Genomic DNA, 27868 nt, shown 5'->3' with positions numbered 1-27868 from the left:
TTAAAGCAAATTATTTCAAATGATTTATTGCTGGCAACAAAGCATATTGAAGGCAAAAAACACAACATGATGGATGCCAATTTGTAGAAAAGCAGGGGGGTGGGGGGAGCAAAAGGGGGGGGGCGGGGGGGGGGAGCAAAAGCTTTAAACATTATTGTTATAAAAAGCGGTCAGAAACGAAGGAACTAACTTTAGACTACTAGGACTCATTCTGCAGATCTGTAGGTAACGAAGTACGGAAAACATCGTCCTCGTAGTTCGGTACTTCCATCACTTCTGCTTGAATCTAGTAGCCTACAGCACAGTCCCGTTTATGTAATACTGTCGGCGTCATTAACAAAATAATCTCAAGCAATACACATACAGTAAAACTATACGTGGCCCATGTTGGAATCAAACCCACATCTGTTGTTTCAAGCACCATACAACACGAAAACCTTTCAGAAGTGTGACTCCTTGCAATTTATTTCTACTGTAGCCTGATCCTAGAGCAGTCTATGCTCTTGCCAACTCCTATGGTCCTGTGGTCACACCAATGACCAATAGCAGTTGGCGAGACCGCAACAGATCTGGGACCAGGCTATGTAAACATATACATTTGACAATTAGCAGATGCTCTTATCCAGAGCGATTTAGGACTATTCTAATCAGATTTAAAAAAAAAAAAGTGAAACTGCGTTAGAGCTGTCAAATCCGCAAGTGGCTCCCGAGATTATACCTGACGTGGACATTGCCATTGGCTGCACATTGAGTCACATTGAGAGAAAATCCCATGCAGCCTTGTTGACATGTTTGAACACTGGAAAATGTGAGATGTAATCTACACCTCGATAAGGATGGATTAAATATTCAAAACCCTAATCCTGATTATTTTCAATCCGAGGACAATTATTTCTATATAAGCCTACATTTTCTCGTTCTGAACTTCAAACGCGAGTGGTCGTCAAGACAGCGATCAAGAGCAGCTGGCTCAACGGTATAAAAAACCCCAAAACGCCTCAGACACAACCAAAAAAACAGGCATCAGTGCAAGAGAAGACAAATACAACAGTTCGAGGTTCGAGTCGGTGTTGTTGGGTTCTAGGGGTTGCTAGGTAACCAATACTCTTTTAAAAACAGTGTAGTTTTGATTAAAAAAAAAATTTAAAAAATGGAGGTACTGTGTGTGTGTCTTCAATAGAGGTTCCATTCCTCTCTGCTATACTGCCAGCGGCATATGGAAGAGCTGTCGTTAAGGACATCCCAGATGTCGTCAGCTTCTTGCCAGTTCTCCTCCCAGAACCTGAACTTCTGCTTGGGGATCGTACAATTACAGATTCTGTATAAAGAATAACACAGCTATTGTTATTGAATTGATTAGTATAAGGATCCCCATTAGTTGTTTCAAAAGCAGTAGCTACTCTTCCTGGGGTCCACACAGCACATGACATAATACACAAGAGATTGATAACTGATAGATCATTAGTAATCTACTGATTTAAAAGTGATAAACAAGTATACAGTCCTCCTTTGATGCACATGTACCATATATGTTCACTCAAATGTAGAACGTGGGCTGTAGAATCTAGGCTGTAGAATGTAGGCTGTAGAATGTAGGCTGTAGAATGTAGGCTGTAGAATGTAGAACATGGGCTGTAGAATGTAGAATGTAGGCTGTAGAATGTAGGCTGTAGAATGTAGGCTGTAGAATGTAGGCTGTAGAATGTAGGCTGTAGAATGTAGGCTGTAGAATGTAGGCTGTAGAATGTAGGCTGTAGAACGTAGGCTGTAAAATGTAGGCTGTAGAATGTAGGCTGTAGAATGTAGGCTGTAGAATGTAGGCTGTAAAATGTAGGCTGTAGAATGTAGGATGTAGAATGTAGGCTGTAGAATGTAGGATGTAGAATGTAGGCTGTAGAATGTAGGCTGTAGAACGTGGGCTGTAGAATCTAGGCTGTAGAACGTAGGCTGTAGAACGTAGGCTGTAGAATGTAGGCTGTAGAATGTAGGCAGTAGAATGTAGGCTGTAGAATGTAGGCTGTAGAATGTAGGCTGTAGAATGTAGGATGTAGAATGTAGGCTGTAGAATGTAGGCTGTAGAATGTAGGCTGTAGAATGTAGAACATGGGCTGTAGAATGTAGAATGTAGGATGTAGACCGTAGGCTGTAGAATGTAGGCTGTAGAATGTAGGCAGTAGAATGTAGGCTGTAGAATGTAGGCTGTAGAATGTAGGCAGTAGAATGTAGGCTGTAGAATGTAGAATGTAGGCAGTAGAATGTAGGCTGTAGAATGTAGAACATGGGCTGTAGAATGTAGAATGTAGGATGTAGAACGTAGGCTGTAGAATGTAGGCTGTAGAATGTAGGCTGTATAATGTAGGCTGTATAATGTAGGCTGTAGAATGTAGGCTGTAGAATGTAGGCTGTAGAATGTAGTCTGTAGAATGTAGGCTGTAGAATGTAGGCTGTAGAATGTAGTCTGTAGAATGTAGGCTGTAGAATGTAGGCTGTAGAACATGGGCTGTAGAATGTAGAATGTAGGATGTAGAACGTAGGCTGTAGAATGTAGGCTGTAGAATGTAGGCTGTAGAATGTAGGCTGTAGAATGTAGAACGTAGGCTGTAGAATGTAGGCTGTAGAATAAAGAATGTAGGCTGTAGAATGTAGGCTGTAGAATGTAGTCTGTAGAATTTAGGCTGTAGAACGTAGGCTGTAGAATGTAGGATGTAGAACGTAGGCTGTAGAACGTGGGATGTAGAACGAGGCTGTAGAACGTAGGCTGTAGAATGTAGGCTGTAGAATGTAGGCTGTAGAATGTAGAACATGGGCTGTAGAATGTAGAATGTAGAATGTAGGCTGTAGAATGTAGGATGTAGAACGTAGGCTGTAGAATGTAGGCTGTAGAATGTAGGCTGTAGAATGTAGGCTGTAGATTGTAGGCTGTAGAATGTAGACTGTAGAATGTAGAACATGGGCTGTAGAATGTAGGCAGTAGAATGTAGGCAGTAGAATGTAGGCTGTAGAATGTAGGCAGTAGAATGTAGGCAGTAGAATGTAGGCTGTAGAATGTAGTCTGTAGAATGTAGTCTGTAGAATGTAGGCTGTAGAATGTAGGCTGTAGAACATGGGCTGTAGAATGTAGAATGTAGGATGTAGAACGTAGGCTGTAGAATGTAGGCTGTAGAATGTAGTCTGTAGAATGTAGAACGTAGGATGTAGAACGTAGGCTGTAGAATGTAGGCTGTAGAATGTAGGCTGTAGAATAAAGAATGTAGGATGTAGAACGTAGGCTGTAGAATGTAGGCTGTAGGATGTAGAATGTAGGCTGTAGAATGTAGGCTGTAGAATGTAGAATGTAGGATGTAGAACGTAGAATAAAGAATGTAAAATGTAGGCCGTAGAATATAGAATGTAGGCTGTAGAATGTAGGCTGTAGAATGTAGTCTGTAGAATGTAGAACGTAGGATGTAGAACGTAGGCTGTAGAATGTAGGCTGTAGAATGTAGGCTGTAGAACGTAGAATGTAGGCTGTAGAATGTAGAACGTAGGCTGTAGAATGTTGGCTGTAGAATGTAGGATGTAGAACGTAGGCTGTAGAATGTAGGATGTAGAATGTAGGATGTAGAACGTAGGATGTAGAATGTAGGCTGTAGAATAAAGAATGTAGGCTGTAGAATGTAGGCTGTAGAATGTAGGATGTAGAACGTAGGCTGTAGAATGTAGGCTGTAGAATGTAGGCTGTAGAATGTAGGCTGTAGAATGTAGAATGTAGGATGTAGAACGTAGAATGTAGGCTATAGAATAAAGAATGTAAAATGTAGGCTGTAGAATATAGAATGTAGGATGTAGAATGTAGGCTGTAAAATGTAGGCTGTAAAATGTAGGCTGTAGAATGTAGAATGTAGGCTGTAGAATGTAGAATGTAGGCTGTAGAATGTAGGAGGTAGAACGTAGGCTGTAGAATGTAGGCTGTAGAATGTAGGATGTAGAACGTAGGCTGTAGAATGTAGGCTGTAGAATGTAGGATGTAGAACGTAGAATGTAGGCTGTAGAATAAAGAATGTAAAATGTAGGCTGTAGAATATAGAATGTAGGCTGTAGAATGTAGGCTGTAGAATGTAGACTGTAGAATATAGAATGTAGGCTGTAGAATGTAGGCTGTAGAATGTAGGCTGTAGAATGTAGGATGTAGAATGTAGAATGTAGGATGTAGAACGTAGGCTGTAGAACGTAGGCTGTAGAATGTAGGCTGTAGAATGTAGGATGTAGAACGTAGGCTGTAGAATGTAGGCTGTAGAATGTAGGCTGTAGAATGTAGGCTGTAGAATGTAGGCTGTAGAATGTAGGCAGTAGAATGTAGGCTGTAGAATGTAGGCAGTAGAATGTAGGCTGTAGAATGTAGGATGTAGAATGTAGGCTGTAGAATGTAGGATGTAGAATGTAGGCTGTAGAATGTAGGCAGTAGAATGTAGGCTGTAGAATGTAGGATGTAGAATGTAGGCTGTAGAATGTAGGATGTAGAATGTAGGCTGTAGAATGTAGGCTGTAGAACGTGGGCTGTAGAATCTAGGCTGTAGAACGTAGGCTGTAGAACGTAGGCTGTAGAATGTAGGCTGTAGAATGTAGGCTGTAGAATGTAGGCTGTAGAATGTAGGCTGTAGAATGTAGGATGTAGAATGTAGGCTGTAGAATGTAGGATGTAGAACGTAGGCTGTAGAATGTAGAATGTAGGCTGTAGAATGTAGGCTGTAGAATGTAGAACATGGGCTGTAGAATGTAGGATGTAGACCGTAGGCTGTAGAATGTAGGCTGTAGAATGTAGGCAGTAGAATGTAGGCTGTAGAATGTAGGCTGTAGAATGTAGGCAGTAGAATGTAGGCTGTAGAATGTAGAATGTAGGCAGTAGAATGTAGGCTGTAGAATGTAGAACATGGGCTGTAGAATGTAGAATGTAGGATGTAGAACGTAGGCTGTAGAATGTAGGCTGTAGAATGTAGGCTGTATAATGTAGGCTGTATAATGTAGGCTGTAGAATGTAGGCTGTAGAATGTAGGCTGTAGAATGTAGGCTGTAGAATGTAGTCTGTAGAATGTAGGCTGTAGAATGTAGGCTGTAGAACATGGGCTGTAGAATGTAGAATGTAGGATGTAGAACGTAGGCTGTAGAATGTAGGCTGTAGAATGTAGGCTGTAGAATGTAGGCTGTAGAATGTAGAACGTAGGCTGTAGAATGTAGGCTGTAGAATAAAGAATGTAGGCTGTAGAATGTAGGCTGTAGAATGTAGTCTGTAGAATTTAGGCTGTAGAACGTAGGCTGTAGAATGTAGGATGTAGAACGTAGGCTGTAGAACGTAGGATGTAGAACGTAGGCTGTAGAACGTAGGCTGTAGAATGTAGGCTGTAGAATGTAGGCTGTAGAATGTAGAACATGGGCTGTAGAATGTAGAATGTAGAATGTAGGCTGTAGAATGTAGGATGTAGAACGTAGGCTGTAGAATGTAGGCTGTAGAATGTAGGCTGTAGAATGTAGGCTGTAGATTGTAGGCTGTAGAATGTAGACTGTAGAATGTAGAACATGGGCTGTAGAATGTAGGCAGTAGAATGTAGGCAGTAGAATGTAGGCTGTAGAATGTAGGCAGTAGAATGTAGGCAGTAGAATGTAGGCTGTAGAATGTAGTCTGTAGAATGTAGTCTGTAGAATGTAGGCTGTAGAATGTAGGCTGTAGAACATGGGCTGTAGAATGTAGAATGTAGGATGTAGAACGTAGGCTGTAGAATGTAGGCTGTAGAATGTAGGCTGTAGAATGTAGGCTGTAGAATGTAGAACATGGGCTGTAGAATGTAGAATGTAGAATGTAGGCTGTAGAATGTAGGATGTAGAACGTAGGCTGTAGAATGTAGGCTGTAGAATGTAGGCTGTAGAATGTAGGCTGTAGATTGTAGGCTGTAGAATGTAGACTGTAGAATGTAGAACATGGGCTGTAGAATGTAGGCAGTAGAATGTAGGCAGTAGAATGTAGGCTGTAGAATGTAGGCAGTAGAATGTAGGCAGTAGAATGTAGGCTGTAGAATGTAGTCTGTAGAATGTAGTCTGTAGAATGTAGGCTGTAGAATGTAGGCTGTAGAACATGGGCTGTAGAATGTAGAATGTAGGATGTAGAACGTAGGCTGTAGAATGTAGGCTGTAGAATGTAGGCTGTAGAATGTAGTCTGTAGAATGTAGAACGTAGGATGTAGAACGTAGGCTGTAGAATGTAGGCTGTAGAATAAAGAATGTAGGATGTAGAACGTAGGCTGTAGAATGTAGGCTGTAGAATGTAGGATGTAGAATGTAGGCTGTAGAATGTAGGCTGTAGAATGTAGAATGTAGGATGTAGAACGTAGAATAAAGAATGTAAAATGTAGGCCGTAGAATATAGAATGTAGGCTGTAGAATGTAGGCTGTAGAATGTAATCTGTAGAATGTAGAACGTAGGATGTAGAACGTAGGCTGTAGAATGTAGGCTGTAGAATGTAGGCTGTAGAACGTAGAATGTAGGCTGTAGAATGTAGAACGTAGGCTGTAGAATGTTGGCTGTAGAATGTAGGCTGTAGAATGTAGGATGTAGAACGTAGGCTGTAGAATGTAGGATGTAGAATGTAGGATGTAGAACGTAGGATGTAGAATGTAGGCTGTAGAATAAAGAATGTAGGCTGTAGAATGTAGGCTGTAGAATGTAGGATGTAGAACGTAGGCTGTAGAATGTAGGCTGTAGAATGTAGGCTGTAGAATGTAGGCTGTAGAATGTAGAATGTAGGATGTAGAACGTAGAATGTAGGCTATAGAATAAAGAATGTAAAATGTAGGCTGTAGAATATAGAATGTAGGATGTAGAATGTAGGCTGTAAAATGTAGGCTGTAAAATGTAGGCTGTAGAATGTAGAATGTAGGCTGTAGAATGTAGAATGTAGGCTGTAGAATGTAGGAGGTAGAACGTAGGCTGTAGAATGTAGGCTGTAGAATGTAGGATGTAGAACGTAGGCTGTAGAATGTAGGCTGTAGAATGTAGGATGTAGAACGTAGAATGTAGGCTGTAGAATAAAGAATGTAAAATGTAGGCTGTAGAATATAGAATGTAGGCTGTAGAATGTAGGCTGTAGGCTGTAGAATGTAGGCTGTAGAATGTAGGCTGTAGAATGTAGGCTGTAGAATGTAGGATGTAGAATGTAGGATGTAGAACATAGGCTGTAGAACGTAGGCTGTAGAATGTAGGCTGTAGAATGTAGGCTGTAGAACGTAGGCTGTAGAATGTAGGATGTAGAACGTAGGCTGTAGAATGTAGGCTGTGGAATGTAGGCTGTAGAATGTAGGCTGTAGAACGTAGGCTGTAGAATATAGGCTGTAGAACGTAGAATGAAGAATGTAAAATGTAGGCTGTAGAATATAGAATGTAGGCTGTAGAATGTAGGCTGTAGAATGTAGGCTGTAGAATGTAGAATGTAGGCTGTAGAACGTAGGCTGTAGAATGTAGGCTGTAGAATGTAGGCTGTAGAATGTAGGCTGTAGAATGTAGGCTGTAGAACGTAGGCTGTAGAATATAGGCTGTAGAACGTAGAATGAAGAATGTAAAATGTAGGCTGTAGAATATAGAATGTAGGCTGTAGAATGTAGGCTGTAGAATGTAGGCTGTAGAATGTAGAACGTAGGCTGTAGAATGTAGGCTGTAGAATGTAGGCTGTAGAACGTAGGCTGTAGAATGTAGGCTGTAGAACGTAGGCTGTAGAATGTAGGCTGTAGAATGTAGGCTGTAGAATGTAGGATGTAGAACGTAGGCTGTAGAATGTAGGATGTAGAACGTAGGCTGTAGAATGTATGCTGTAGAATGTAGGCTGTAGAACGTAGGCTGTAGAATGTAGGCTGTAGAATAAAGAATGTAGGCTGTAGAATGTAGGCTGTAGAATGTAGGCTGTAGGCTGTAGAATGTAGGCTGTAGAATGTAGGCTGTAGAATGTAGGATGTAGAACGTAGGCTGTAGAATGTAGGCTGTAGAATGTAGGCTGTAGAATGTAGGCTGTAGAATGTAGGCTGTAGAATGTAGAACGTAGAATGTAGGCTGTAGAATAAAGAATGTAAAATGTAGGCTGTAGAATATAGAATGTAGGCTGTAGAATGTAGGCTGTAGAATCTCGAATGTAGGCTGTAGAACGTAGGCTGTAGAATATAGAATGTAGGCTGTAGAACGTAGGTTGTAGAATATAGAATGTAGACTGTAGAACGTAGGCTATAGAATGTAGGCTGTAGAATAAAGAATATAGAATGTAGGCTATAGAACGTAGGCTGTAGAATATAGAATGTAGGCTGTAGAACGTAGGCTATAGAATGTAGGCTGTAGAATGTAGACTGTAGAATATAGAATGTAGGCTGTAGAACGTAGGCTGTAGAATGTAGGCTGTAGAACGTAGGCTGTAAAATGTAGGCTGTAGAATATAGGCTGTAGAACGTAGGCTGTAGAATATAGAATGTTGGCTATAGAATGTAGGCTGTAGAACGTAGGCTGTAGAAAATATAGAACATAGGCTGTAGAATATAGAATGTAGGCTGTAGAACATAGGCTGTAGAACCTAAGCTGTAGAATATAGAATGTAGGCTGTAGAACGTAGGCTGTGGAATATAGAATGTAGGCTGTAGAACAGGCTGTAGAATGTAGGATGTAGAATGTAGGATGTAGAACGTAGGATGTAGAATGTAGGCTGTAGAATAAAGAATGTAGGCTGTAGAATGTAGGCTGTAGAATGTAGGATGTAGAACGTAGGCTGTAGAATGTAGGCTGTAGAATGTAGGCTGTAGAATGTAGGCTGTAGAATGTAGAATGTAGGATGTAGAACGTAGAATGTAGGCTATAGAATAAAGAATGTAAAATGTAGGCTGTAGAATATAGAATGTAGGATGTAGAATGTAGGCTGTAAAATGTAGGCTGTAAAATGTAGGCTGTAGAATGTAGAATGTAGGCTGTAGAATGTAGAATGTAGGCTGTAGAATGTAGGAGGTAGAACGTAGGCTGTAGAATGTAGGCTGTAGAATGTAGGATGTAGAACGAGGCTGTAGAATGTAGGCTGTAGAATGTAGGATGTAGAACGTAGAATGTAGGCTGTAGAATAAAGAATGTAAAATGTAGGCTGTAGAATATAGAATGTAGGCTGTAGAATGTAGGCTGTAGGCTGTAGAATGTAGGCTGTAGAATGTAGGCTGTAGAATGTAGGCTGTAGAATGTAGGATGTAGAATGTAGGATGTAGAACAAGGCTGTAGGAGGCTGTAGAATGTAGGCTGTAGAATGTAGGCTGTAGAACGTAGGCTGTAGAATGTGGGATGGAACTAGGCTAGAATGTAGGCTGTGGAATGTAGGCTGTAGAATGTAGGCTGTAGAACGTAGGCTGTAGAATAAGGCTGTAGAACGTAGAATGAAGAATGTAAAATGTAGGCTGTAGATATAGAATGTAGGCTGTAGAATGTAGGCTGTAGAATGTAGGCTGTAGAATGTAGAATGTAGGCTGTAGAACGTAGGCTGTAGAATGTAGGCTGTAGAATGTAGGCTGTAGAATGTAGGCTGTAGAATGTAGGCTGTAGAAAGGCTGTAGAATATAGGCTGTAGAACGTAGAATGAAGAATGTAAAATGTAGGCTGTAGAATATAGAATGTAGGCTGTAGAATGTAGGCTGTAGAATGTAGGCTGTAGAATGTAGAACGTAGGCTGTAGAATGTAGGCTGTAGAATAGAACGTAGGCTGTAGAATGTAAGGCTGTAGAATGTAGGCTGTAGAATGTAGGCTGTAGAATGTAGGATGTAGAACGTAGGCTGTAGAATGTAGGATGTAGAACGTAGGCTGTAGAATGTATGCTGTAGAATGTAGGCTGTAGAACGTAGGCTGTAGAATGTAGGCTGTAGAATAAAGAATGTAGGCTGTAGAATGTAGGCTGTAGAATGTAGGCTGTAGAATGTAGGCTGTAGAATGTAGGCTGTAGAATGTAGGATGTAGAACGTAGGCTGTAGAATAGGCTGTAGAATGTAGGCTGTAGAATGAGGCTGTAGAATGTAGGCTGTAGAATGTAGAACGTAGAATGTAGGCTGTAGAATAAAGAATGTAAAATGTAGGCTGTAGAATATAGAATGTAGGCTGTAGAATCGAATGTAGGCTGTAGAACGTAGGCTGTAGAATATAGAATGTAGGCTGTAGAACGTAGGTTGTAGAATATAGAATGTAGACTGTAGAACGTAGGCTATAGAATGTAGGCTGTAGAATAAAGAATATAGAATGTAGGCTATAGAACGTAGGCTGTAGAATATAGAATGTAGGCTGTAGAACGTAGGCTATAGAATGTAGGCTGTAGAATGTAGACTGTAGAATATAGAATGTAGGCTGTAGAACGTAGGCTGTAGAATGTAGGCTGTAGGCTGTAAAATGTAGGCTAGAATATAGGCTGTAGAACGTAGGCTGTAGAATATAGAAGCTATAGAATGTAGGCTGTAGAACGTAGGCTGTAGAAAATATAGAACATAGGCTGTAGAATATAGAATGTAGGCTGTAGAACATAGGCTGTAGAACCTAAGCTGTAGAATATAGAATGTAGGCTGTAGAACGTAGGCTGTGGAATATAGAATGTAGGCTGTAGAACAGGCTGTAGAATGTAGGATGTAGAATGTAGGGCATTAGGATGTAGAATGTAGGCTGTAGAATAAAGTGTAGGCTGTAGAATGTAGGCTGTAGAATGTAGGATGTAGAACGTAGGCTGTAGAATGTAGGCTGTAGAATGTAGGCTGTAGAATGTAGGCTGTAGAATGTAGAATGTAGGAAGAATAGAATGAATGGCTATAGAATAAAGAATGTAAAATGTAGGCTGTAGAATATAGAATGTAGGATGTAGAATGTAGGCTGTAAAATGTAGGCTGTAAAATGTAGGCTGTAGAATGTAGAATGTAGGCTGTAGAATGTAGGCTGTAGAATGTAGGAGGTAGAACGTAGGCTGTAGAATGTAGGCTGTAGAATGTAGGATGTAGAACGTAGGCTGTAGAATGTAGGCTGTAGAATGTAGGATGTAGAACGTAGAATGTAGGCTGTAGAATAAAGAATGTAAAATGTAGGCTGTAGAATATAGAATGTAGGCTGTAGAATGTAGGCTGTAGGCTGTAGAATGTAGGCTGTAGAATGTAGGCTGTAGAATGTAGGCTGTAGAATGTAGGATGTAGAATGTAGAATGTAGGATGTAGAACGTAGGCTGTAGAACGTAGGCTGTAGAATGTAGGATGTAGAATGTAGGATGTAGAACGTAGGCTGTAGAATGTAGGATGTAGAACGTAGGCTGTAGAATGTAGGCTGTGGAATGTAGGATGTAGAACGTAGGCTGTAGAATGTAGGCTGTAGAATGTAGGCTGTAGAATGTAGGCTGTAGAACGTAGGCTGTAGAATGTAGGCTGTAGAATGTAGGCTGTCGAATAAAGAATGTAGGCTGTAGAATGTAGGCTGTAGAATGTAGGCTGTAGAATGTAGGCTGTAGAATGTAGGATGTAGAACGTAGGATGTAGAATGTAGGATGTAGAACGTAGGCTGTAGAATGTAGGCTGTAGAATGTAGAATGTAGAACGTAGAATGTAGGCTGTAGAATAAAGAATGTAAAATGTAGGCTGTAGAATATAGAATGTAGGCTGTAGAATGTAGGCTGTAGAATCTCGAATGTAGGCTGTAGAACGTAGGCTGTAGAATATAGAATGTAGACTGTAGAACGTAGGCTATAGAATGTAGGCTGTAGAACGTAGGTTGTAGAATATAGAATGTAGACTGTAGAACGTAGGCTATAGAATGTAGGCTGTAGAATAAAGAATATAGAATGTAGGTTATAGAACGTAGGCTGTAGAATATAGAATGTAGGCTGTAGAACGTAGGCTATAGAATGTAGGCTGTAGAATGTAGACTGTAGAATATAGAATGTAGGCTGTAGAAAGTAGGCTGTAGAACGTAGGCTGTAGAATGTAGGCTGTAGAACGTAGGCTGTAAAATGTAGGCTGTAGAATATAGAATGTAGGCTGTAGAACGTAGGCTGTAGAATATAGAATGTTGGCTATAGAATGTAGGCTGTAGAATGTAGAATGTAGGCTGTAGAACGTAGGCTGTAGAATGTAGGCTGTAGAATGTAGGCTGTAGAATGTAGGCTGTAGAATGTAGGCTGTAGAACGTAGGCTGTAGAATGTAGGCTGTAGAACGTAGAATGAAGAATGTAAAATGTAGGCTGTAGAATATAGAATGTAGGCTGTAGAATGTAGGCTGTAGAATGTAGGCTGTAGAATGTAGGCTGTAGAATGTAGAACGTAGGCTGTAGAATGTAGGCTGTAGAATGTAGGCTGTAGAACGTAGGCTGTAGAATGTAGGCTGTAGAACGTAGGCTGTAGAATGTAGGCTGTAGAATGTAGGCTGTAGAATGTAGGATGTAGAACGTAGGCTGTAGAATGTAGGATGTAGAACGTAGGCTGTAGAATGTATGCTGTAGAATGTAGGCTGTAGAACGTAGGCTGTAGAATGTAGGCTGTAGAATAAAGAATGTAGGCTGTAGAATGTAGGCTGTAGAATGTAGGCTGTAGGCTGTAGAATGTAGGCTGTAGAATGTAGGCTGTAGAATGTAGGATGTAGAACGAGGCTGTAGAATGTAGGCTGTAGAATGTAGGCTGTAGAATGTAGGCTGTAGAATGTAGGCTGTAGAATGTGAACGTAGAATGTAGGCTGTAGAATAAAGAATGTAAAATGTAGGCTGTAGAATATAGAATGTAGGCTGTAGAATGTAGGCTGTAGAATCTCGAATGTAGGCTGTAGAACGTAGGCTGTAGAATATAGAATGTAGGCTGTAGAACGTAGGTTGTAGAATATAGAATGTAGACTGTAGAACGTAGGCTATAGAATGTAGGCTGTAGAATAAAGAATATAGAATGTAGGCTATAGAACGTAGGCTGTAGAATATAGAATGTAGGCTGTAGAACGTAGGCTATAGAATGTAGGCTGTAGAATGTAGACTGTAGAATATAGAATGTAGGCTGTAGAACGTAGGCTGTAGAATGTAGGCTGTAGAACGTAGGCTGTAAAATGTAGGCTGTAGAATATAGGCTGTAGAACGTAGGCTGTAGAATATAGAATGTTGGCTATAGAATGTAGGCTGTAGAACGTAGGCTGTAGAAAATATAGAACATAGGCTGTAGAATATAGAATGTAGGCTGTAGAACATAGGCTGTAGAACCTAAGCTGTAGAATATAGAATGTAGGCTGTAGAACGTAGGCTGTGGAATATAGAATGTAGGCTGTAGAACAGGCTGTAGAACATAGGCTGTAGAATATAGAATGTAGGCTAAGAATGTCGGCTGTAGAATGTAGGCTGTAGAATATAGAACGTAGGCTGTAGAACATAGGCTGTAGAACGCAGGCTATAGAATGTAGGCTATAGAACATAGGCTGTAGAATATAGAATGTAGGCTCTAGAATATAGAATGTAGGCTGTAGAATGTAGGATGTAGAATATAGAATGTAGGCTGTAAAACGTAGGCTATAGAATGTAGGCTGTAGAACGTAGGCTGTAGAATATAGAATGTAGGCTGAAGAATGTCGGCTGTAGAATGTCGGCTGTAGAATATAGAACGTAGGCTGTAGAACATAGGCTGTAGAACGCAGGCTATAGAATGTAGGCTATAGAACATAGGCTGTAGAATATAGAATGTAGGCTCTAGAATGTAGGATGTAGAATATAGAATGTAGGCTGTAGAACGTAGGCTATAGAATGTAGGCTGTAGAACGTAGGCTGTAGAATATAGAATATAGAATGTAGGCTCTAGAATATAGAATGTAGGCTGTAGAATGTAGGATGTAGAATATAGAATGTAGGCTGTAGAACGTAGGCTATAGAACGTAGGCTGTAGAATATAGAATGTAGGCTGTAGAATGTAGGCTGTAGAACGTAGGCTGTAGAATATAGAATGTAGGCTGTAGAATATAGAATGTAGGCTGTACAATATAGAATGTAGGCTGTAGAATATAGAATGTAGGCTGTAGAACGTAGGCTGTAGAATGTAGGCTGTAGAACGTAGGCTGTAAAATGTAGGCTGTAGAATATAGGCTGTAGAACGTAGGCTGTAGAATATAGAATGTTGGCTATAGAATGTAGGCTGTAGAACGTAGGCTGTAGAAAATATACAACATAGGCTGTAGAATATAGAATGTAGGCTGTAGAACATAGGCTGTAGAACCTAAGCTGTAGAATATAGAATGTAGGCTGTAGAACGTAGGCTGTGGAATATAGAATGTAGGCTGTAGAACAGGCTGTAGAACATAGGCTGTAGAATATAGAATGTAGGCTAAGAATGTCGGCTGTAGAATGTAGGCTGTAGAATATAGAACGTAGGCTGTAGAACATAGGCTGTAGAACGCAGGCTATAGAATGTAGGCTATAGAATATAGAATGTAGGCTGTAGAATGTAGGATGTAGAATATAGAATGTAGGCTGTAAAACGTAGGCTATAGAATGTAGGCTGTAGAACGTAGGCTGTAGAATATAGAATGTAGGCTGAAGAATGTCGGCTGTAGAATGTCGGCTGTAGAATATAGAACGTAGGCTGTAGAACATAGGCTGTAGAACGCAGGCTATAGAATGTAGGCTATAGAACATAGGCTGTAGAATATAGAATGTAGGCTCTAGAATGTAGGATGTAGAATATAGAATGTAGGCTGTAGAACGTAGGCTATAGAATGTAGGCTGTAGAACGTAGGCTGTAGAATATAGAATGTAGGCTGTAGAATGTAGGCTATAGAATATAGAATGTAAAATGTAGGCCATAGAATATAGAATGTAGGCTGTAGAATGTAGGCTGTAGAATGTAGTCTGTAGAATGTAGAACGTAGGATGTAGAACGTAGGCTGTAGAATATAGAATGTAGGCTGTAGAATGTAGGCTGTAGAATATAGAATGTAGGCTGTAGAGTATAGAATGTAGGCTGTACAATATAGAATGTAGGCTGTAGAATATAGAATGTAGTCTATAGAATGTAGTCTGTAGAATATAGAATGTAGGCTGTAGAATGTAGACTGTAGAATATAGAATGTAGTCTGTAGAACGTAGAATATAGATTGTAGAATATAGAATGTAGTCTGTAGAATATAGAACGTAGGCTGTAGAATATAGAATGTAGGCTGTAGAATGTATAACATAGAATGTAGAGAACGTCTCCCGAGTGGCACATCTCAGTGCTAGAGTTGTGGGCTTGACTACCAACAACGACGAGACAGCCTGAAGGGAGGAAGTGAGGATGCTGGGAGTGTGGTGCCAGGAAAACAACCTCTCACTCAACATTTAAAAAATCAGAAGGAGATGATGGTGGACTTCAGGAAACAGCAGAGGGAGCAGCCCCCTATCCACTACAACAGGACAGCAGTGGAGAAGGTGGAAAGTTTTAAGTTCCTATACACATCTACTGTATCTTAGTCTATGTGTTCGTTATTCCATTCCTTTACTTAGATTTGTGTGTATTGGGTATATGTTGTGGAATTGTTAGATATTGCTTCACTGTTGGAGTTAGAAGCACAAGCATTTCACTACACCCGCAATAACATCTACTAAACACGTGTATTTGACCAATAACATTTGATTTGAAAGGCCTGAATGTAGAATGTAGGCTGTCTCTGAAGAGGCTGGATCCTACCTGTACAGCTGGTTGATGGGGAAAGAGTTTTTAGGATAACCTTGAGGCAGCTCCATCATAGCGATGTGATAGTCACCCTGACGCATCCCCTGGGAGGATAAATATTTTAATAGGAGACATAAATTGGTGTTTAAATCTGACTGCCTGCCTCCGCCTGCCTCCACCTGCCTCCACCTGCCTCCGCCTGCCTCCACCTGCCTCCGCCTGCCTCCGCCTGCCTCCACCTGCCTGCCTCCGCCTGCCTGCCTGCCTCCACCTGCCTCCACCTGCCTGCCTCCGCCTGCCTCCGCCTGCCTCCACCTGCCTGCCTCCGCCTGCCTCCACCTGCCTGCCTGCCTCCACCTGCCTCCGCCTGCCTCCACCTGCCTCCGCCTGCCTCCGCCTGCCTCCACCTGCCTCCGCCTGCCTGCCTCCACCTGCCTGCCTCCACCTGCCTCCGCCTGCCTCCACCTGCCTGCCTGCCTCCCTGCCTCCGCCTGCCTCCACCTGCCTGCCTGCCTCCACCTGCCTGCCTGCCTCCACCTGCCTCCGCCTGCCTGCCTCCGCCTGCCTGCCTCCACCTGCCTGCCTGCCTCCACCTGCCTCCGCCTGCCTGCCTCCGCCTGCCTGCCTCCACCTGCCTGCCTGCCTCCACCTGCCTCCGCCTGCCTGCCTCCACCTGCCTCCGCCTGCCTCCACCTGCCTCCACCTGCCTGCCTGCCTCCACCTGCCTGCCTGCCTCCACCTGCCTGCCTGCCTCCACCTGCCTCCGCCTGCCTGCCTCCACCTGCCTCCGCCTGCCTCCACCTGCCTGCCTGCCTCCACCTGCCTCCGCCTGCCTGCCTCCGCCTGCCTGCCTCCACCTGCCTGCCTGCCTCCACCTGCCTCCGCCTGCCTGCCTGCCTCCACCTGCCTGCCTGCCTCCACCTGCCTCCGCCTGCCTGCCTCCGCCTGCCTGCCTCCACCTGCCTGCCTGCCTCCACCTGCCTCCGCCTGCCTGCCTCCGCCTGCCTGCCTGCCTCCACCTGCCTCCGCCTGCCTGCCTCCACCTGCCTCCGCCTGCCTCCACCTGCCTGCCTCCGCCTGCCTGCCTGCCTCCACCTGCCTGCCTCCACCTGCCTCAGCCTGCCTCTGCCTGCCTGCTTGCCTCCGCCTGCCTGCCTCCGTCTGCCTGCCTGCCTCCGCCTGCCTACCTACCTGCCTCCGCCTGCCTGCCTCCGCCTGCCTGCCTGCCTCCGCCTGCCTGCCTGCCTCCGCCTGCCTGCCTACCTACCTGCCTCCGCCTGCCTACCTGCCTGCCTCCGCCTGCCTCCCTGTGCGTACGGTCCAGTACATCACTGGGGCCAAGCTTCCTGCCATCCAGGACCTCTATAATAGGCGGTGTCAGAGGAAAGACCATAAAATTGTAGCCTCCACATTGCCTCTGTACCGGTACCCCCTGTATATAGCCTCCACACTGCCTCTGAACCGGTACCCCCTGTATATAGCCTCCACATTGACTCTGTACCGGTACCCCCTGTATATAGCCTCCACATTGACTCTGTACCGGTACCCCCTGTATATAGCCTCCACATTGACTCTGTACCGGTACCCCCTGTATATAGCCTCCACATTGACTCTGTACCGGTACCCCCTGTATATAGCCTCCACATTGACTCTGTACCGGTACCCCCTGTATATAGCCTCCACATTGACTCTGTACCGGTACCCCCTGTATATAGCCTCCACATTGACTCTGTACCGGTACCCCCTGTATATAGCCTCCACATTGACTCTGTACCGGTACCCCCTGTATATAGCCTCCACATTGACTCTGTACCGTAACCCCCTGTATATAGCCTCCACATTGACTCTGTACCGGTACCCCCTGTATATAGCCTCCACATTGACTCTGTACCGGTACCCCCTGTATATAGCCTCCACATTGACTCTGTACCGTAATACCCTGTATATAGTCTCCACATTGACTCTGTACCGTAACCCCCTGTATATAGCCTCCACATTGACTCTGTACCGGTACCCCCTGTATATAGCCTCCACATTGACTCTGTACCGGTATCCCCTGCACACTGACTCTGTACCGTAATACCCTGTGTATAGCCCCCACATTGACTCTGTACCTGTACCCCCTGTATATAGCCTCCACATTGACTCTGTACCGGTACCCCCTGTATATAGCCTCCACATTGACTCTGTACCGGTACCCCCTGTATATAGCCTCCACATTGACTCTGTACCGGTACCCCCTGTATATAGCCTCCACATTGACTCTGTACCGGTACCCCCTGTATATAGCCTCCACATTGACTCTGTACCGTAATACCCTGTATATAGTCTCCACATTGACTCTGTACCGTAACACCCTGTATATAGCCTCCACATTGACTCTGTACCGGTACCCCCTGTATATAGCCTCCACACTGACTCTGTACCGTAACACCCTGTATATAGCCTCCACATTGACTCTGTACCGTAATACCCTGTATATAGTCTCCACATTGACTCTGTACCGGTACCCCCTGTATATAGCCTCCACATTGACTCTGTACCGTAACCCCCTGTATATAGCCTCCACATTGACTCTGTACCGGTACCCCCTGTATATAGCCTCCACATTGACTCTGTACCGTAATACCCTGTATATAGTCTCCACATTGACTCTGTACCGTAACACCCTGTATATAGCCTCCACATTGACTCTGTACCGGTACCCCCTGTATATAGCCTCCACATTGACTCTGTACCGGTACCCCCTGTATATAGCCTCCACATTGACTCTGTACCGGTACCCCCTGTATATAGCCTCCACATTGACTCTGTACTGGTACCCCCTGTATATAGCCTCCACATTGACTCTGTACCGGTACCCCCTGTATATAGCCTCCACATTGACTCTGTACCGTAATACCCTGTATATAGCCTCCACACTGACTCTGTACCGGTACCCCCTGCACACTGACTCTGTACCGGTACCCCCTGTATATAGTCTCCACATTGACTCTGTACCGGTACCCCCTGTATATAGCCTCCACATTGACTCTGTACCGGTACCCCCTGTATATAGCCTCCACATTGACTCTGTACCGGTACCCCCTGTATATAGCCTCCACATTGACTCTGTACCGTAATACCCTGTATATAGTCTCCACATTGACTCTGTACCGTAACACCCTGTATATAGCCTCCACATTGACTCTGTACCGGTACCCCCTGTATATAGCCTCCACATTGACCTTGTACCGGTACCCCCCTGTATATAGCCTCCACATTGACTCTGTACCGGTACCCCCTGTATATAGCCTCCACATTGACTCTGTACCGTAATACCCTGTATATAGCCTCCACATTGACTCTGTACCGTAATACCCTGTATATAGTCTCCACATTGACTCTGTACCGTAACACCCTGTATATAGCCTCCACATTGACTCTGTACCGGTACCCCCTGTATATAGCCTCCACATTGACCTTGTACCGGTACCCCCCTGTATATAGCCTCCACATTGACTCTGTACCGGTACCCCCTGTATATAGCCTCCACATTGACTCTGTACCGGTACCCCCTGTATATAGCCTCCACATTGACCTTGTACCGTAACTCCCTGTATATAGCCTCCACATTGACTCTGTACCGTAATACCCTGTATATAGCCTCCACATTGACTCTGTACCGTAATACCCTGTATATAGCCTCCACATTGACTCTGTACTGGTACCCCCTGTATATAGCCTCCACATTGACTCTGTACCGGTACCCCCTGTATATAGCCTCCACATTGACTCTGTACCGTAATACCCTGTATATAGCCTCCACACTGACTCTGTACCGGTACCCCCTGCACACTGACTCTGTACCGGTACCCCCTGTATATAGTCTCCACATTGACTCTGTACCGGTACCCCCTGTATATAGCCTCCACATTGACTCTGTACCGTAATACCCTGTATATAGCCTCCACATTGACTCTGTACCGTAATACCCTGTATATAGTCTCGTTACTGTTATTCTTACTGTGTTAACTTTTATTATTACTTTTTTATTTTATTCTACTTGGTAAATATTTTCTTCTTCTTGAACTGCACTGTTGGTTAAGTAAAAGTCAGTAAAGCATTTCTACACTTGTTGTATTCAGCATTTCACGGTAAATTCTACACTTGTTGTATTCTGCGCATGTGACAAATAAAGTTTGATTTGAAGAAGAGGAAAGTACCTAGGAAGTGAAACCAGCTTCAAATCAGTCTTGTGGTTTTTAGTTTTTAGACGCCGAATAAAAAAGGATGTGTCATTAAACCTTTTTATGACATTTTTAGGTCAATATTTTATCATTTTATCTGCAAGAAGTAGATTTGATAGAAAATTACAAAAAATAACACACACACACACACACACACACACACACACACAGTGGTTCTCACCATGGTGATATAAGGCCACATGTCAGAAAGAAAAGAGTGGATGTTGTAAACGATGATGGGATCCACACCTTCCTCCATGGCTCTAAAGACTGAAAAAATAAAGCATGGCAGAATACTTTGAAGAATAAAACTGTGTGTGTGTCTCTGTGTCTCTGTGTGTGTGTGTGTCTCTCTGTGTGTGTGTCTCTGTGTCTCTCTGTGTGTGTGTGTGTCTCTGTGTCTCTGTGTCTCTGTGTGTGTCTCTGTGTCTCTGTGTGTGTGTGTCTCTGTGTGTGTGTGTGCATGCGTGCGTCTCTGTGTGTGTGTGTGTGTGTGTGTGTGTGTGTGTGTGTGCGTGCGTGCGTCTCTGTGTGCGTGCGTGCGTCTCTGTGTGTGTGTGTGTATGTGCGTCTGTGTGTGTGTGTGTGTGTGCGTCTCTGTGTGTGTGTGCGTCTCGGTGTGTGTGTGTGTGTCTCTGTGTGTGTGCGTGCGTCTCTGTGTGTGTGTGCGTCTTTGTGTGTGTGTGTGCATCTCTGTGTGTGTGTGTGTGTCGCTGTGTGTGTGTGTGTATGTGTGTGTGTGCATCTGTGTGTGTGTGTGTGTGTGTCTCTGTGTCTCTGTGTGTGTGTATGTGTGTGTGTGTGTGCATGCGTGCGTCTCTGTGTGTGTGTGTGTGTGTGTGTGTGTGTGTGTGTGTGTGTGTGTCTCTGTGTGTGTGTGTGTGTGTGTGTGTGTGTGTGTGTGTGTGTGTGTGTGTGTGTGTGTGTGTGTGTGTGTGTGTGTGTGTGTGTGTGTGTGTGTGTGTGTATAATGATACCTACCATCTAGTCTATTCCACATATGGTTACGTGAGAAGTATTGTCTGTTCCAGTTGTACATAGCATGGTAGTAGGAGGCGGAGAATATCTGTCCACATCCAAATTTATCAAGGAGCATTCTGGGAAAACAGAATAAAATCATTACATCATTCTATCGTTACTGTATATTATTATATATTATGTCATATAAATATATATATATATAAATTACAGTGAAATGCTGAATACAACAGGTGTAGTAGACCTCACAGTGAAATGCTGAATACAACAGGTGTAGTAGACCTCACAGTGAAATGCTGAATACAACAGGTGTAGTAGACCTCACAGTGAAATGCTGAATACAACAGGTGTAGAAGACCTCACAGTGAAATGCCGAATACAACAGGTGTAGTAGACCTCACAGTGAAATGCTGAATACAACAGGTGTAGTAGACCTTACAGTGAAATGCTGAATACAACAGGTGTAGTAGACCTTACAGTGAAATGCTGAATACAACAGGTGTAGTAGACCTTACAGTGAAATGCTGAATACAACAGGTGTAGTAGACCTTACAGTGAAATGCTGAATAAAACAGGTGTAGTAGACGGTGGCAAGACCCCTTCACGTCCTAAAAATAATATATGCCCAGCTATCCTATGGGCCTATCTCTTTGGCCTTCGTATTTATGTTTTAGCTTGGTGTGCTCTTTGGTATGTTGCCCTTATTAGGACTGGTAGACTGTATGTCCCTCCAACATTGGTGTGTCCAGCTTCTCCTCCTTATGGCCTTGGTCCTTATACTTATGGCTGTTCCACTCCATCTACTCTTTGGTATGTTGCCCTTTCCAGAATAGCAGATGCATTTAAGTGTCGCCTTCTCCTCTTGTGGTCTGATGTACACATGTTTTTGCTCTATAGTATTATATATATATATATATATATATATATATATATATATATATATATGTCTCTTTTAGTAACATTAACTCCCACAGTGTCAATGGGTAGCCATTTGATTAGGTGTTCAGGAGTCTTATGGCTTGGGGGTAGAAGCTGTTTAGAAGCCTCTTGGACCTAGCGCTCCGGTACCGCTTGCCGTGCGGTAGCAGAGAGAACAGTCTATGACAAGGGTGGCTGGAGTGTTTGACCATTTTTAGGGTCTTCCTCTGACACCGCCTGGTATAGAGGTCCTGGATGGCAGGGAGCTTGGCCCCAGTGATGTACTGGGCTGACATGACCAGCCTTTCAAAGCACTTCATGGCTACAGACGTGAGTGCTACGGGTCGGTAGTCATTTAGGCAGGTAATCTTAGTGTTCTTGGGCACAGGCACTATGGTAGTCTGCTTAAAACATGTTGGTATTACAGACTCAGTCAGGGACATGTTGAAAATGTCAGTGAAGACACTTGCCAGTTTGTCAGCGCATGCTTGTAGTACACGTCCTGGTAATCCATCTGGCCCTGCGGCCTTGTGAATGTTGACCTGTCTAAAGGTATTATTCACATCGGCTGCGGAGAGCGTGATCACACAATTGTCCTTTACAGCTGGTGCTCTCATGCATGTTTCAGTGTTATTGGAGCATAGAAGTAATTTAGCTCGTCTGGTAGGCTCATGTCACTGGGCAGCTTGCGGCTGTGCTTCCCTTTGTAGTCTGTAATAGTTTGCGAGCCACATAAGACGAGCGTCGGAGCCGGTGTAGTACAATTAAATCTTAGTCCTGTATTGACACTTTGCCTGTTTGATGGTTCGTCAGAGGGCATAGCATGATTTCTAATAAGCTTCCGGGTTAGAGTCCCGCACCTTGAAAGTGGCAGCTCTAGCCTTTAGCTCAGTGCGGATGTTGCCTGTAATCCATGGCTTCTGGTTGGGATATGTACGTACGGTCACTGTGGGGACGATGTCATCGATGCACTTATTGATGAAGCCAATGACTGAGGTGGTGTACTCCTCAATGCCATCGGAGGAATCCCAGAACATATTCCAGTCTGTGCTGCAAAACAGTCCTGTAGCTTAGCATCTGCTTCATCTGACCACTTTTTTATTGATCTAGTCACTGGTGCTTCCTGCCTTAATTTTTGCTTGTAAGCAGGAATCAGCAGGGTAGAATTATGGTCAGATTTGCCCATTTGAGGGAGTGGGAGCTTTGTATGCTTCTCTGGGTGGTGGTCCAGAGATCTTTTCCCTCTGGTTGCAGATTTCACATGCTGATAGAAATTTGGTAAAACGGATTTAAGTTACCCTGCATTAAATTCCCCAGCTACTAGGAGCGCCACCTCTGGGTGAGGGTTTTCTTGTTTGCTTATGGCAGAATACAGCTCATTCAATGCTGTCTTAGTGCCTCTGACTGTGCTGGTATATAAACAGCTACACAGAATACAGATGAGGTAGGTAGTGTGGTCTACAGCTTATCATGATATACTCTACCTCAGGCGAGCAATAGCTCGAGACTTCCTTAGATATTACATTTAAGTCATTTAGCAGACGCTCTTATCCAGAGCGACTTACAAATTGGTGCTTTCACCTTATGACATCCAGTGGAAGATATCGTGCACCAGCTGTTTTTTTAGAAAAATACATAGTTCCTTGTCTTAACAGACACCACTGTTCTATCCTACAGTGTATAAACAACCAGTATGTTGATAGTGTCGTCGTTCAGCCACGACTCCGTGAAGCATAAGATATTACAGTTTTTAATGTCCCGTTGGTAGTTTAATCTTCCCCGTAACTCGTTGATTTTATTCTCCAAAGATTTGCACGTTTGTTGGCAGAATGGAAGGAAGTGGGGGTTTATTCGATCGCCTACGAATTCTCAGAAGGCAGCCCGCCCTCCGGCCCCTCTTCACGCAAATCGCGGGGATCTGGGCCTGTTTCCAAGGGAGCAGTCAGAGTCGTGAAAGGAGAAGTCCTGGGGCTGGATTCACAAAACTTTCTTTAAGAAATGTCCTTTTTAACTGCCATTTTTCTCCTTAACTAGACTTATGAAGAAAGTTAAGCAAAGTTGCTATTCCTCAATAAAGTTATTGGAAATTTTCTTTAGGTTTTTCCTCAGTTTCTTTCTAAGAAAACAATTAAGAAGAAACACGCATTATCTAGTGAAACAGTATAGCTTCCGTCCCTCTCCTCGCCTCGAACCAGGGACCCTCTGCACACATCGACAACTGACACCCTCGAAGCATCGCTCCACAAAAGCCGCGGCCCTCGCAGAGCAAGGGGAACCACTACTTCAAGGTCTCAGAGCAAGGGGAACCACTACTTCAAGGTCTCAGAGCGAGGGGAACCACTACTTCAAGGTCTCAGAGCAAGGGGAACCACTACTTCAAGGTCTCAGAGCGAGGGGAACCACTACTTCAAGGTCTCAGAGCGAGGGGAACCACTACTTCAAGGTCTCAGAGCAAGGGGAACCACTACTTCAAGGTCTCAGAGCGAGTGACGTCACCGATTGAAATGCTATTAGCGCGCACCACCGCTAACTAGCTAGCCGTTGCATATTGGTTACACTAGCTAGCTTGTAATTAACTATATATTACAATATATAGCCAGCAGCATACCACCCTTTATACCACTGCTGGCTTGCTTCTGAAGCTAAGCAGGGTTGGTCCTGGTCAGTCCCTGGATGGGAGACCAGATGCTGCTGGAAGTGGTGTTGGAGGGCCAGTAGGAGGCACTCTTTCCTCTGGTCTAAAAAAAAATATCCCAATGCCCCAGGGCAGTGAATGGGGACACTGCCCTGGGTAGGGTGCCGTCTTTCGGATGGGACGTTAAACGGGGGTCCTGACTCTCTGAGGTCATCAAAGTTCCCATGGCACTTATCGTAAGAGTAGGGGTGTTAACCCTGGTGTCCTGGCTAAATTCACAATCTTGCCCTCAAACCATCACGGTCACCTAATAATCCCCAGTTTACAATTGGCTCATTCATCCCCCTCCTCTCCCCTGTAACTATTCCCCAGGTCGTTGTCTAATCATCCCTCCTCTCCCCTGTGACTATTCCCCAGGTCGTTGTCTAATCATCCCTCCTCCTCTCCCCTGTGACTATTCCTCAGGTCGTTGTCTAATCATCCCTCCTCTCCCCTGTGACTATTCCCCAGGTCGTTGTCTAATCATCCCTCCTCCTCTCCCCTGTAACTATTCCCCAGGTCGTTGTCTAATCATCCCTCCTCTCCCCTGTAACTATTCCCCAGGTCGTTGTCTAATCATCCCTCCTCTCCCCTGTAACTATTCCCCAGGTCGTTGTCTAATCATCCCTCCTCTCCCCTGTAACTATTCCCCAGGTCGTTGTCTAATCATCCCTCCTCTCCCCTGTGACTATTCCCCAGGTCGTTGTCTAATCATCCCTTCTCTCCCCTGTAACTATTCCCCAGGTCGTTGTCTAATCATCCCTTCTCTCCCCTGTAACTATTCCCCAGGTCGTTGTCTAATCATCCCTCCTCTCCCCTGTAACTATTCTTCAGGTCGTTGCTGTAAATGAGAATGTGTTCTCAGTCAACTTACCTGGTAAAATAACAGATAAATAAAATAAATATCCTAGAAATGTTAAATAGCTATCGCTATCTCATCAAGTTGCAAAGAACTTGGACCACTTCATTTTTACGGCGTCATTGTCCCTTGCCATAGCCCCTGACGACAGAGACAGACTCGGCCACTCCAGCCCATTCTTTCTTTTTGGTCTCTGTCGTGACCCCGCAGTTAGCAACAGTGTTGCCAACTCATTTTCAGGGTAAATTGCTAGAGGCAGGTTGATTTGTTGCTAAATGACGTTGTGATGTCATTGCGTGATAACGTAAAGCTGCGTCATTACGTAGAATACACAATAACGTTACTCAAATTGAACTGGCCATCTCGGGAAAAAAATAAATATGATTTGACATTTGTTCAGGTACAGACTCCCACTCTTTTCTGTACAATTTTGATTGAGACATGTTGATTGATCTTGTAAGTTCTGTTCAAGATCAAAACATTCGTGACCAACTACTATATTCATTGGGTTTGTCTCGTCGTACACGAACTACTGCTGACGTCACTCACACGGCACTTTTGCAACCAGGCCACTGCGTGTTGTGACTGAGTGTGTGACAGAGAAAATCGTTGTTGTGTCATTTAGAGGGAAAATACGTCCATTTTAGTATTTGAGTCACTTTTCAAAAGTTGCTAAAAGTTCCAAATACATTTTTAAAAGTAGCTAAATTTGTTGCTAGGTGCTGTTAGCAAGGGTAGTCTGAAAAGTTGCTAAATCTAGCAACAACATTTCTAAATTGGCATCACTGGTTAGCAAGTCTCCCCAAACAGCAATCTTTTCCTGGCTGCTATTTCCAATATCCTCACTTCAATCTCCTTTCTTGGTTATCCATTTCTGATTATGATATAGGTAGTCTGGTGGCTATAATGTGTGAGAAATAACGAAATAACCAAATCCAATCGTCCCTGTCACACAGGCGTATTTATTGGTCACTAATGCCACATAATATATATTTACGAAGTTCCACACAAAACTACGAATTCCTAAGAACATTTTGAGGAATTGCATTTACCAACTCTTATAAACGTCGTATTTGCCCCCCCCTTACGAAAAAGCGTAAGAAGTTTCTTAAGTAACGTTTTGTGAATCCGGTCTCTGATGTCTAGACGTTATTTTCGGTCATAAAAGACGGAAGCGTCAACATTATGTACAAACAACGCAAATAAACGAAGAAAAAAACCTCCACACAATCGGTTGGGGGTCACGTAAAACGTTTGCCTTAAGTATTTATTTGGGGGGGGTGAAAGGATGGAGTAGCCTACCTTGCATAGGGCTCCTTCCCAACTCCGGGCAAACCTCTGATAATGATGAGATTCTTTTTGCTTCGTTTTCGTCCTCTTCCATTCGTCATTTTGTCTTTTACACCTCACCAACAGCACATCAACCAGATGTCCTCTGTGGTTCAGAGAACGCGCCCTAACATAGACACTTGTTAGGGTTGCGTAAATTCAAATCTGGTATCAGGATAAATATAACAATGAGTCACCGATTTTATACTATGTATTTTTTATTAGTAATAAGTAATAAATGGCAAATGCAACTTTTCGTATATATACGGGCTCACTGTAATACCACGCAGGGCAGAACAGAGAACTGACAGGATGTAGGTAAACAGTATTCTTTATACTGCGATAGACAGTTCCAACCCGTCTGTTGGCCTATCACAGTAGAGACTGGGCGTGGTTTAAACTTGCTCATCCTATTGCAGGCGCTCAGGCGGGTCCCCGCCTCTTGGCGTTTCTGTTATTAGATGTAACTTGCTTGTGAAGAACATCCAGGCTCTCATGCTCCATACGGTTATCTCGCACCTGGCTATCTAACAAAATACCGCTTGTTCTCGCAACACCCCGCTCTGAATGTGCCCCCCTCCCAACTCATTTGAACAGTTCCTGTCTTCATGCTACTCTGTATTTTTCCATCATGAGAAAGGCCCTGATACTTTTAACAATGTTTCAAGTCAGCTATGTTGCATAACACACACATACATCCACACAAGCCAACAGCAGATAATATAATGGGCTATAATGTAAATAAATATGTGGAAAATCAACTTGTTGTTTTTTTCCGGCGCAACAAATAGTTACTTTAAAGGTGACTAAAAACGAATTGAATGCAGGCCCCCCACAAAAGTCTCTACTGTATGTCTCTCTACTGTGTGTCTCTCTACTGTGTGTCTCTCTACTGTGTGTCTCTCTACTGTGTGTCTCTACTGTATGTCTCTCTACTGTATGTATCTCTACTGTATGTCTCTACTGTATGTCTCTCTACTGTATGTCTCTACTGTATGTCTCTCTACTGTATGTCCCTCTACTGTGTGTCTCTCTACTGTGTGTCTCTCTACTGTGTGTCTCTACTGTATGTCTCTCTACTGTATGTCTCTCTACTGTATGTCTCTACTGTATGTCTCTCTACTGTATGTCTCTCTACTGTATGTCTCTACTGTATGTCTCTCTACTGTGTGTCTCTACTGTATGTCTCTCTCATGTATGTCTCTACTGTGTGT

General features: G+C 43.6%; 1 protein-coding gene across 1 annotated transcript; it reads right to left on the bottom strand.

Moving 5' to 3' along the window:
* On the bottom strand, positions 1-26966 carry LOC115127025 (NEDD4-binding protein 2-like 1). The gene is made up of 5 exons (XM_029656668.2): positions 26628-26966; positions 20878-20993; positions 20078-20166; positions 15683-15771; positions 1-1318 (listed from the first exon to the last, which is right to left on the bottom strand). The coding sequence occupies exons 1-5, from the start codon at positions 26714-26716 to the stop codon at positions 1174-1176; spliced, it is 528 nt and encodes a 175-aa protein (XP_029512528.1). The 5' UTR covers positions 26717-26966; the 3' UTR covers positions 1-1173.
* Between the last annotated feature and the right edge of the window lie 902 nt (positions 26967-27868).

Source organism: Oncorhynchus nerka, linkage group LG10 (genome assembly GCF_034236695.1).
Source record: "Oncorhynchus nerka isolate Pitt River linkage group LG10, Oner_Uvic_2.0, whole genome shotgun sequence".
NCBI classification, from domain to species: domain Eukaryota; kingdom Metazoa; phylum Chordata; class Actinopteri; order Salmoniformes; family Salmonidae; genus Oncorhynchus; species Oncorhynchus nerka.
This window is presented reverse-complemented; position numbering and strand designations above follow the sequence as displayed.